A 12,956-nucleotide genomic window follows, 5' to 3' on the forward strand; every position below is an offset into this window, starting at 1 on the left:
TTTGTATACAATGTTTTCTTCAAGTGCTTGTTTTTGGTTGAACACAAAGAAATTTGCACACAAAGCAAGTTCAGCATTGGTTGTACAGCATCTTTTGACAAAAAAATTATCCAAAACGGAATCATATGTTATAGCAGCTGTTATACATATACTACTCAATTTTGGGTGAAGTAGTGAACATTTTTTGAATGAAGATATACTTTGCCCACTTTTCAGTATCTTATCTAAGCAAGTTAGGATCATAAGAACATTGGCTATTTAAACAGCTTTACGGCAGATATTGTTCAAAGCTGTGATGCAAGTTAGCTCATATACTGAACCCAAAAATTCCAAACATGCAGGTACCAAATTTGAAAGTTATTTATTAGAGATTGAATCTAAATATGCTAGTCACACAAGAGGTCAGACAGAATTCCTGAACTCTGAGCTCTCATCAGTTTCAGTAGTCCAATGGCCAGTCAAGTCTTTAATCCTTACAGGTAGACAGAGTATTTCAGTTTATTATTGTACAGCTTCCAAGTGGGAGAACTGCATGATATTATGTCTACACAGTACAAATTCGCACCTTGCAATTTTGATCAAAGCTTCTGGCTGAACAGATTCACTACAGCAGGACAAAAACAAAAGCAGGGTCAGGTGATCGGAGTTTTGTAGGATCACTATGCTATGAGAATAACCCTTAATTTGTCCTTGCTGTGACTGTACAAAGCAGGGAAAATTGCAGACTTCCGAGAAATACTGGAACTGCCCCCATGGGGACAATAAAAGCAACATAAAGTAGATGTGCTTTCTTGGGCAATGCCACTTAGTCCAAGAGGTAGATTTTAATTTTGAACACTATGGGAAACTTGGAGTTGCAGATCAGCCACATTATACACTCTGATAAAGCAAAATACTGCGGATGCTGGAAATCTAGAACAAAAACAAAAATACCTGGAAAAACTCAGCAAGTCTGACAGCATCTGCGGAGAGCATATGACCCTTCATCAGATACACTCTGCTAGATTTAGAACCATAGAAAAGTTACAGCACAGAAAGAGGCCATTCAGCCCAACATGTCTGTGCCAGCCGAAAAATAAAAATTAAAAACTAGCTGCCCTTTTAATCCCACTTTCCAGCACGTGGACTATAGCCTTACATGTTACAGCACTTTAGGTGCAGATCCAGATACCTTATAAATGAGATGAGGGTTTCTGCCTCACCACCAAACCAGGCAGTGAATTCCAAGCAACCACCTCCTCTGGTTGAAGAAGTTTTTCCTCATGACCCCTCTAATCCTTCTACCGGTCACCTTAAATCTGTGCCCCCTGGTAATTGACCTCTCTGCTAGGGGAAACAGGGCATCCTGTCCACTCTATCTAGGCCCCTCATAATCTTGTACACCTCAGTCTTTCCTCAATTTTCAAGCCCTGGCAACACTCTTGTAAATCTCCTCTATACTCTCTTCAGAGTAACTGTGTCTTTCCTATAATGTGGCGACCAGAACTGCACACAAAATTCCAGTTGTGGCCTACCAGTGGTTTATACAGTTCCATCATTACATCCCTGCCTTTGTATTCTATATCTTATCCAATAAAGGAAAGCATTCCATGTGCTTTCTTTACCACCTTATCCTCCTGTCCTGCCATCTTCAGGGGCCTGTGAACATGCACATCAAGGTCTGTCATTTCCTCTACGCTTTCCAATATCCTCCCATCTATTATGTAATCCCTAGCTTTGTTTGCCCTTCCCAAATGCATTACCTCACACTTCTCTGCATTGAATTCCATCTGCACTTTTCCACCCACTCAAACAAACCACTGATATCATTCCAGAGACAGCAGCTATCCTTTTCACCATCAACTACATGGCCAATTTTTTGTCACCTGCCAATGTCCCAATCATGCCATCCACATTTAAGTCCAAATCATTATTATATACAACAAACAGCAAGGGACCCAAAACTGAGCCCTGTGGAATGTCACTGGAAACCATTTTCCATTCACAAAAAACATCAACCCTTTGTTTCCTGTCGCTGAACCAATTATGAATCCTCCAGTTCCTCCAGTACATCCTATGCTTATTGTACCTAATATTTCACAGTCCTCCTCTTTACCTATAATATCTGCTTCATCCTTCTCCTTTGTGAAGGCAGAAACAAAATACTCATTGAGAATGCTGCCCACATTTTTAGCATCAAAACACAAGTTTTCACTTGTGCACTCTCTGCATAAGATTTCCCTTCAAGTAGCTGTAACCAGTCCATTTTCACCAGATTACCTCTCAGCTTCATTTGCCTTTCCCCAATTTAGAACATTTACTCCAGTTCTATTTTTATCCTTTTCCATACATTAATTATGTTAATTCTAACTGTATTATGGTCACTATCTCCAAAATGGTCACCCTCTGCTACTTCATCAACTTGCCCAGCTTCATTTCCTAATATTAAATCTAGAATTGCACTCCCCCTCATTGGGCTTGTTAGGTGTTGGCTAAAAAAGTTTCTTGAATGTAGTTCAAGAATTTTGTGCCCTCTGTGCCTATTACACTGATCATATCCCAGTTGATATTAGGAGAGTTTAAGTCCCCAACTATTATTGCCCTATTATTTGTGCACTCAGAAGGGCAAATATGTGGGCAAATTTCTATCTCCGTCACACTATTTACGGGTCTATAGTACACTCCTAATAATGTGGTTGCCCTCTTTTTATCCCTGAGTTCAACTCATATGGCCTCATTTTATGATTCATTTAGTATATCATTCATCCTCACTGCTGTAATTAATTCTTTAACCAATAATGCTACCCCCTCAGCTTTTTTTAGCCCCCTCTCTAGCCTGAAAACTCTATATCCAGGGATGCTGAGCTGCCATTTTTTCCCCTCTTTAAGCCAAGTTTCTGTTATAGCAGTGATATAACGTTGCCATGTGTCTATCTGTACCCTCAGCTCATTGGCTTTGTTAGGTATACTCCTTGCATTTAAATAAATACCTTTTAACATTGCCAAATTCCTGTGCTGTAAACCTTTTAACCTTTGCTTCTTCGGTCTTTCAGTCACCCACTAATTTTCTGTCTCCCGCTCCCTGCTCTGAATTTGTCCTATCTGAATCTGCCCTCAGACTCCCATCCCCCAATTTAGTTTAAACCCTCCCCAACAACAATAGCAAATCTCTCTGCAGGGCATTTGTCCTAGTCTTAATCAGGTGCAGACTGTCCAACCTGTACAGATCCCACCTTCCCCAGAAGCGGTCACAATGGCCTAGTAATCTGATGCCCACCCTCCTGCACCATCTCTCCAACCAAGCATTCATCTGGTATATTCTCCTATTTCCATACTCACTAGCATATGGCTTTCGAGGTAATCTGTAGGTTACTACCTTTGAGGTCCTGTTTGCTAATCTCTTTCCTACTTCTCTGAACTCAGCCTGCATGGCCTCGTCCCTTTTGCTACCTATATCATTTAAAAAAACATTTTTTTAACATTGGCAACATTTAAACTTTCTTCTGATGGAAGAGACGTCACAGTTAAACACTCAAAACTACTTTGAGGGACAAGGGGGTTGTTCAGGAGCATAGTGCATCATTACAAACTCAGTTATTCCTGGCTGATCAAGGCTTAACTTTTTCATCAGTCTTTACAGCTAGAATAGTGAGCAATTAGTTGAAGCTCATGTTAAATCAATGATTCCGTGTTGATTCCATCTGTGAAGGCTGAACAGCACACTCCACAGGGAAGTAGTCTCTCTGACAGCAACTTCTGAATTTCCACATTTAACTGCACATGTACAGGTGCAGAAATCAGTTCTACCCAATAATAAGAGAAGGTACTGCAAATTCTGGGCTATAACTTTTCCCTCTTCATATTAAAATTAAATCACCTTATTACAATCCCTTTGCGCCTAACCTCCATGATCATTAACCTATTCTAATGGTCCTGCAAAGTATTTTTCCTGACTGAGGAGTCTGTGACATGGGAGGTGCTTGATCATCCTCTGAGGGCACTTGAACCAAGGAGAGATGAGACCCTATAACCATGATGGCAGCAGTGTGAGCTCCCGACGAAGCTGTCCAATCTGTCAACAAAATCAAACAATCCTGCAGTGTTCGTAGAGCTGACCACTTACTCTATGGTCTCAACACCTTGCTGGATGACCCCACACAAGCTAAAGCTGGATTCCCTCATGCTCTGTGCCATTGGGCACAGGTTCTCTGGCAGGCTGCTCAGTTAACTTAAGCATCCTGGTTTATAAGGATCAGTCTTTGAATTGAGGCTATGCCCTCGAGTTCATCTTCTTTACCCTCTACTGACCACAATAGAGAGGGGAAAGAAAAATCAGCAACTCATCTCAAAATGCAGTTGATCTATTTATGCTAGCTTCCCACCTGGTGGCAAAATTTAAAATCTACTCCGTGTGCCTTATGCAGCCAATTAACGTTACTGCCACAATAACAAGCTACCTACAAGGCTGAACCCTGTCCCTGCTAATCTAAAATCTTCTCAACTTTGTGTAGCTTTTGAACAATGAAAAGCACCTGAGAGTCCTTCACTAGTGCCATGTTTCAACTAATATTGTGACTATCCATTACTGAAGTTATTTGCCTCAGTTGTCAGGGAAGAATGTGACAATGGGAATGAACTGATGCAAGGAAAAGGTGGATAATTATGTAGGATGAATATATATAAGGTAGTACTTAAAAAGTTGGTAGAGCGCAAAAGTGGGAAAGGCACCTGACCCTGGTAGCACAAATTTTGGAATGTTGAAGGGCTTCATAGCAGAGCCTCTGAGTGAATGGACTTGAAAAGTACCTCAATGATTGGAAAGTGCTTAGCAATGTCCAGAGGTTGTGAAAGACACTATAAAAGTGCAGGTTCTTTCTTTGTATATTAAATTAAGTAAATACTCCACATTTTCCAGGTGTGAACGAATGCTACCAGTTCTACCATTCTGCTATGTGACGCCTCAATAGGATTTCCCATTATAAAATGGCCAGCTACCATCTGTCATGTTATATCTGAAACTGAACTTTTACCACCTTCAGAGGCTCCAGCTCCTCACAGCTAAAGCAACAAAGCAGATACTGTACAAACCTGTGGTGCAAGTTAGCTCATGTGCTGGACCCAAAAATTCCAAACATGAGGTGCCAAATTTGAAAGTTGAGATTGAATCTCAATATGCCAACCACACATAAACAAGGGGCCAAATAGAATTCCTGAATTCTTAGTTGTCATCTGCCTCAGTTAGCCCATTGGCCAGCCATGTCCTTAATTCTCACAACCAGGGAAAGAATATTTCAATTTATAATTGTGCCCTCTCCAAGTAGAACTGCAGAATATTGGCCCAGATTTTCCAGTCAGCAACAGAGAGGGAGCAAATTCCACTGACCCCATTTAAAATTGCACCTCTATCTTTTACACTGGAGCCTCTGGTCTTTACTGTTTTAGCTCCAGTGATGAGGTGAGTCAGGGAGCCTTGTGGCGAAGGGCAACGGCAGTGAAGACACCCCCCCACCCTCCTTTTCGATATGAACTGAAGACACACCCCTCAAGGTCTGTCTTCAATTCATTAAACTGCACCACTTTTAAATGTCCCTGTTTTTGTTAGGTTACCCCAAACCTTGCACCCCCAACAATGCTCTTCACTCCCCTACACTCCCAACAATGTTCACCTCCATTCCCCCTGCATTGCTGACTCTGCACCAGCTTCTGCCGAACCAGGGATTCCGGACCATAAGCATCGGCCAGGGGGGCGGGAGGAAGGGGGTGGTGATGAGCAGTGTCAGAATAGTTCTACATAAATCAGCGTTAAAAAAAAAACATAAGTATAGGGCAAAATGCCCAAGTTGGTGTTTACAGCTTCTCGAAGGAGCATCAGCGGGGGCTCCTATGGAGCCACTTCTAAGGTACCGAAAGTTCCGGGTTCAGGCGTAAATCGGCTCTCCAGGACTTCCGATGCCATTACGACCCTCGATAGCAGTGAAAATCTCAGCATTCACCATGTATTGGGACTGGAAGATCTGGGCCATCATGTTTTATACAACACAAATCAGCGCCTTGAAGCTTTGGTCAAAGTTTTAGGTTGAACAGACTCTCAATGTCAGGGTAAAGGAAGCAGCAGGGTCAAGTGGTTGGGGTTTTGTAGGACCACTACGCTATGAGAATCACACTTGCTTCATTTTTCCTTGTCTTCGCTGTGACCATACAAAGCAGGAAAATTGTGGACTTCAGAGAAATACTGAAACTGTCCCCATAGGGACAATAAAAGCAACAAAAAGCAGATGTGATTTCTTAGGTCGAGACGTGATATATAAGTGATCAGCAAAGCAGGGGGAAAAGGGACATGCAATAAATAAGTTATATGAGTATCTATATAACTATTGTTAAACTAAACAATTAAGAACCAATTAAAATTCTTGATTCTAGAATATTGTATACCTTGTGAGAATTGCTACTCTCAACTATTAAATTGGATCTAATCTCAGTTGTATGTGGGCCAGAGTTGCAGCAATTAACCGTTGCCATGTTGTCTCGCCATAGCTCCCTCTGGGCTGTGTCACTGGAGATGGGCTGGTAATCCTCAGAGCTTTCACAGACTGAGAACAAAACCAAGCGCAAAGCCCTCCTGTCTTTGTAGTACATATAGGTATGAAGGTGACCAGCCCATCTCCAGTGACATAGCCCAGAGGCAGCCATGATCAGGCATCATAGCAACAGTTAATTGCAAATTCAGCTGAGATTAGATCCAATTTAATAGTTGAGAGTAATACAATTCACTACTGCAAGCTATACAATATCCTACACAAGAATTTAATTAATTTTTAACTGTTTAATTTAACAAAGGTTATATAGATATCTACATAGCTTATTTATTGCATGTATGTTTTTTCCCTCTCTTCGCTAATCACTTATACATGATACCTATTCCAGTTAGTGGAACAGAGCAATCCAAGCTTCTAATTTCTCAACATCAATATTGTTCCACAGCTGTAGTGAGGGAGGTGCAGTTCGATAACAAGGTGGGGAGGAAATCAAGTTTGACAGCGTCGCTTTGTAATTAACTTGTGTGAGAAGCTGAATGCCACAAAGCATCAATTTTTAACAAGCATTTTTCTTGAACTTCAGGCATGCCATTCATCTAAATGTTAGTTAACGAGCAGAGTGTATTATAATAAATGCTAGAAGCTGGAAAAGGTAACCTGCCTTTGATGAGAACCGTTTTACCAAAAGTAATCAGGATCCACATCACTTTCAGAGGGGTGGTGGTGGAAATTTGACATACAATAATTCTCCAGTAAACATTCTCAGCCATCTAACACCATAAATACAACCTGATGAGACTATTTCAGTGCTTTTAATTGGCCACATGCAGGCAAAATGGCTAACCTTTTTAGTTCTAAAAGGAAGCAACAGATCATATTGTACATAACTTGTGTAACTCCATAAAAGACTACCATGTAAGAGTGTACACACAAGCCTTACCATCAGTGTGCACCACAATAAACATTTTTGCATTCATCCATCAAGCAACAACCTGAACTTACAAGCAGCAAGAAACTTGTAATACTTCCATGCTTTGGTAAGTGCCTGATATTGTGAAAGTTAGTTTTTTGAACTATATTTCATTTTATAACACTGCAGGACACGAATGACCAGACTTAATAATTTTCACACATACTTCACTAACTTTAAGATACATCTTGATAAAATAATCAATTTGAGATACTTTAAAAACTTCAGTATGAAGATTTGTAAATGTAAGCATGAAAAATTCATATTTAAACACAGATAAACATTTCATGCAATGTTATATACAAAATAAAAAAGTACCATTTTAAGTAACATTAAAAAAAAACTTAAGTTCAGTGTAGAAAAAAAAATTCAATTCGGATGGGAACAAATTTCACCAAAAGTTGCTTTGGTGGGGAGGGGGTGGGGTAGAAGTTTAATACATTTTAATAAACATTTACCTGAGCCACCTAATGTTATAAATAGAACCTGACAAGTCTCACTATTTCAGCCCTTTTAATTGGCCCCCTGTAGGCAAGATGATTAACCTTATTAGTTCTGAAAGGAAGCAACAGTTCATATTTTACATCTTCACATTACTAACCTGTGTAACTCCATAATAAAGATTACCAACATCAGAGTGCACACACAAGCCTTTTCTTGTGTCCACTGCAATAAACAGATTCGTATTCATTTGTAAAACAGCAACTGAAATTTGCAAACAAGAAGAAACCTGTAAAACTTCCATATTTCGGTAAGTACCTGATACTGTGAAATGTTAACTTATTGAAGTACTCCTCATTTTATAAGGCTGGATGGCTCGAACTAACTTAGTCATTTGCTTGCATAAATCACTAACTTTAAGAAATCACATTTACAAAGTCATTTTTTGATAGTTTAAAACTTCAGTTAAGATTACATTCAATATACAAGACTTAAATGCAAGCTTAAGTGTCAAGAATTCAAATTTAAAGCTAGATTAACATTTCATAGAATGTTATATACAAAATAGGAAACAAACACTATTTTAAGTATCTTTTGAAACAAGCTTCTGACTTTAATTCAGGGGAAAAATGTTTTTAATTTTGAAAGTACTGAATTATCTTGCTTCCACATTCAAAATCCCAGGAGGATCAATTTACTACAAACAAACTTTAACTGGTTAAATTCTACCTTTAAAGTAAATTTGATTCACATATGCATGAAGACACTGGCTGATAACGTTTTTAATAAAACATCTGATCAGGAAATAAAAAAAGCTATTCAGCTTAAAATCTAAAACTGCACTGGTGTATTAAGTGGCCACATGAATTGTATGTGCATCACTATTCAAAGCAAAGATCCTGTAGTTGACAAAGTAAACAATTGGGAAAATTTCATTTAGGATAATAATTGATTTTTCAACACACTTCAATGAATTGAACATTTTATGCACAAATCAACATTCAAGTTACAATTTTACAACATGCAAAACTGTTGCTAACAAGCTTATAATTGCAAATGTATCTTTTTCTTCAATACAATTTTAAAATAGTTTCAAAAATGCCAATTTTGATAAGCTAATCTAAAAATTTGCAATATAAATCAGGAGCCTAAATCGAAAAGACTTTCCACAAGCTCTAAATTGAGGGGAAAAGATTCAAAATTACCTAAACGATTCACACTGAATCTTGCCAATCTCAGCGCAGGCTGTGACTGCAGGCAATCCGCACAAATTCAGGATTCAATTTTAGACCAATTAGATGTTGAGTTTTGTAACTAGAATTAAAAGTTCATTTATGCCTGCAGCTTTTCTCTAATTTGAACCATATGGAGCCCTCCTGCAGGAACTACTATCTGTATTATAGCTGCATCAATAAACTTGATATTTAAAAAAAAACAGAATTATTAAAGACCAAAAAGCATTGCAGATATTTAAACCTGAATATTGGAGACAATTTTCTTCCAACTAAGTCAACAAGGAGAATATAATTCTGAAATCAACCATTAACAGACCTTTAACAAAGTGCGATCCAAACATGTTTGACCACCGTGGCTACTTTAGAGAATAAAAATCAAGGCTGGCAGGTTAAGGAAACATCCACTAGTCAGGTCTTAAACTACTACTCAATGGAAGTAATGGCTATAAATCAAAAGATGCTTTGCTAAGTGAACATATTTATTACATTTACACTGAATTAAAATGCTTCCATGAATGTTTTTCAAATCAGATCCTTACCAGATGAATTGAAGGAAGGCACAACAATCTGCAAACTGGGCTGTACAATAGATTTTCATTTATCGCTGTTTATTTAAATCTTGACATGCCATCTATATCTGACATTGAACTATTACACCACTCTGCTCTTCAAAATGCCAGGTTTAATGTCAAATTAATGCATACAAAAAGGATCAATAAAATTTTGGAAAAATAGTCAATTTGAACACTTGGCAACTATAATACCTTCCCGATCATTTCAAATTATCAATGTAGAAAATGAATTTTTTTAAAATAAATTCATTTCCAAATGCACTTTTTCTTAAAAGGCTGCAATGAGAATTCCAGGGAAACACAAGTCCATACCCCATCAAAATAACTAAATGAATAGAAACTGAAACGTGCATGAGCTTGGCGCTTTAGGATGGAATGTGTAATAAAGATCAAAGGTTACTTAATCAGTTAGTAGGTAAATAAGTAATCTTGCAAATCTACAGCACGAGTAATTGCTAAAAAAAAAGGCAAAAAGATAATGAAGAGACAATTAAACCTCCGCTAGTTACAAACACTAACGTTCTGACAATATGTTCTACAGCTGATCCAAGAGAACAAAATAATGGGCATGGTTTTCAATGATAGTGACGAAAAAGATGCTGCCCCACTTGTAGCCTCTCGGTACAAAAGAATCATCACTAAGGATGGGCACAGCAATCTCAAGATAGAGGCTCTCAGTGGAAAAAGTATCATACATCTAAAAGATATCTGGTCAATTTTAGTGGAAATGAGATGGCGCTGGGTGTTACTGACATTCTCAGGAGCTTTTGTTGCGCATTGGCTCTTCTTTGCCTGCTTTTGGTATTTACTGGCATATACAAACGGTGATTTAGATTTGCTCGATCATAACAACCCTCCAGAAAACCACACCATCTGTGTGAAATATATCGACAGCTTCACAGCAGCCTTTTCGTTCTCACTGGAAACTCAGCTTACAATTGGTTACGGAACCATGTACCCTGATGGTGATTGTCCAGCTGCCATTGCTCTCCTCACTGTCCAAATGTTGCTGGGACTTATGGTGGAAGCTTTAATTACAGGTAATTATTCTTTAAAAGAATATGATTCAAGTGAAATACTTCCCTGAATTTTATTATATAATCTTGGCAGGTTTGAGAAGTCCGAATAACTGAATTATCTGCAACTACCAAACTATTTTAAAGAATTGTGGATATGCAATAAGAACATCAGAGTTTATCAAATAGGAAACAAAGCTTTAAACAATGAGAAAACAGTGTTTTACAATGCCTTCTCACACATCTGACCTTTTTAAATAGTATGAAAGCTATTGGTTGGTTGCATGATCGCTTTATATTAAGACAATGCCGTGGGACATTCATTAGATTGCTTACAGAAGGATGGAGATTAAATTATGGGGTCATGATGATTAATATCCTTTAACACTATTATATGCTAATATCTAATACTGAAAATGATTTTTCTAGAAAGTTTACTTATAAAAGTTAATTTTTACAGGTGCCTTTGTGGCAAAGATTGCCAGACCAAAGCTTAGAGCGACTGCAATTAAATTCAGTTACTTTGCTACTGTTGGACACCGTGAAGGGGAGCCTTGCCTGATGTTTAGAGTAGCCAACATAAGGCAAAGTCCATTAACACGTGTTAAAGTAACTGCCATTCTATACCAAGAGTACAAAAACCAACACCTTCATCAGACGAACCTCGACTTTCACATCGACAACATGAACTCGAACAAGAGTCCATACCTTGTCTTTCCACTTATGTTCTGCCATACCATCGATCAAAACAGCCCTCTTTATCCACTGATTCAAGGGAAGATGCCAGCCTACTACGAGATAGTAATATTTTTGTCAGCAGAACAGGAAGATACAGGAGAGACTTGCCAAAAGAGAACCTCCTATATTCCAGAGGAAATCAAACTCAGTCAACAGTTTGCCTCTCTGATAAGCTGCACTTCCAAAGGATACTACAAAATTACCATGGCAAACTTTGACAAGACAGTTCCTGGATGTCCTGTGCTACTTAGTCCAAAGGATGCGAGACAGAATGATTTTGTCATCAGCATTAATGGTGATCGTGCTGACACTATATTATTCAGAGACAGTGCTATCTGAATAATTACTAACTTTTAAAAGTTAAGGCCACCTGGAATACTCTGTCAAATTGCTGCCATTGTTAGAAAAAACGTTTAAGATCCCTGTAAGCTGAATATAGCTTGATTATTACATTTTTCAAAGTAAACTGCCTTAAGTTATAGTCCTAAAACATAACCAAGGATCTGGGTCTTTAAGGTCTGTTATTAACAGTGGCATAAGATGATATATGATCACCACCTAAACAGAAAATAGTATATCAGATAAGGACTGCAGCTAACCAGTCTTGAAATGCAATGGTCAATCTTTATACAGTTTATTTCACCCTGTATGATTTCTGCCACCTATTTTCAGATCTGATTGATCAGTATAGTGGAGCTTTATTATGCCTGTGTGATGGACTGCAGGGAGAGGGTTGAGATGAGAGGCAGCCAAATCCAGTTTAACAGTGCGAGAGAGAAAGAAAACACATTTTAGTAATATGGTACACGATTAAGGTACCTGTTGTATTTGCACAGCTTACTTTAGCTATGAAGGCAAAAATCAAGCCTTCACACTTCAGTAAGACACACCTGGGTCTAAACAATTATAATCAGTTATAGCAGTGATAAAAAAAATTACTAATCATTTTCCATATCTCAAGCTATAAGCTTTGATCCAACTATCTTATTGCTCTAGTCAAGTGAAAATCACAGGCAAATTGTCAAAAGCCACACAATGATTTGAGTTTTGTCTTTGATATGGAAGTTAAAATTGATAGGCTAATAATTACACCACCCTGCAACATTTCAGAAAAGAAAATCTGGTTGAATTATTTTGTATAGCTGATTCAGAAACTTTTAAGCATGATACAACTCTTTTGCCTTCAAACTCTGACTAAACAGATAATATTTATCAACTAAACTTAGTCTGTTAAAGGATAAAATAGAAAGATTAAAAAAAATAGTGATACAGTGCTTAAACATCTTGCCCTTCACTGGAGGTCCCTAACTCAAATGCAGTGCAGAATTTGGCTGAAGGGGTGGCGAGGGTTATGCAAAAGAGAAACGAAAGATTATTTTCTGAAATGCCACTTTCCAGCTCAATATATAAAACCATCCACAATTCAGCAGAAACACAAATTTTAATGAAGTCAGAGGTATGTGAGAATT

At 38.2% G+C, this 12,956-nt stretch overlaps 2 protein-coding genes across 8 annotated transcripts in view; one reads left to right on the forward strand and one right to left on the reverse strand.

Annotated features, from left to right (window-relative positions):
* gigyf2 (GRB10 interacting GYF protein 2) overlaps positions 1 to 12,956 on the reverse strand; it is a 168,296-nt gene that overhangs the window by 94,621 nt on the left and 60,719 nt on the right. The window lies entirely within an intron of this gene.
* Positions 7,418 to 12,671, forward strand: kcnj13 (potassium inwardly rectifying channel subfamily J member 13). Of its 4 annotated transcripts, none has more exons than XM_078563654.1 (3): positions 7,418 to 7,552; positions 10,628 to 10,773; positions 11,210 to 12,671. In XM_078563654.1, exons 1-3 carry the CDS (start codon positions 7,545 to 7,547, stop codon positions 11,824 to 11,826), a joined length of 771 nt encoding a protein of 256 aa, XP_078419780.1. In that variant the 5' UTR covers positions 7,418 to 7,544; the 3' UTR covers positions 11,827 to 12,671. The 4 variants fall into 4 exon arrangements, with proteins under 4 accessions (XP_078419780.1, XP_078419779.1, XP_078419778.1 ...); XM_078563653.1 differs by having other exon boundaries at positions 7,441 to 7,552; positions 10,275 to 10,773; XM_078563652.1 differs by lacking the exon at positions 7,418 to 7,552 and adding an exon at positions 8,063 to 8,236 and having other exon boundaries at positions 10,275 to 10,773.

This window comes from Cetorhinus maximus, chromosome 19 (genome assembly GCF_964194155.1).
Source record: "Cetorhinus maximus chromosome 19, sCetMax3.hap1.1, whole genome shotgun sequence".
Taxonomy (NCBI): Eukaryota; Metazoa; Chordata; class Chondrichthyes; order Lamniformes; family Cetorhinidae; genus Cetorhinus; species Cetorhinus maximus.

Bases quoted from the DNA above. Each gene is read 5' to 3' on its own strand.
- kcnj13 (XM_078563653.1), top strand. From the start codon at position 10,296: ATGGGCATGGTTTTCAATGATAGTGACGAAAAAGATGCTGCCCCACTT. The intron at 10,774-11,209 runs GTAATTATTCTT...TAATTTTTACAG, and splicing joins GGTGGAAGCTTTAATTACAG to GTGCCTTTGTGGCAAAGATT.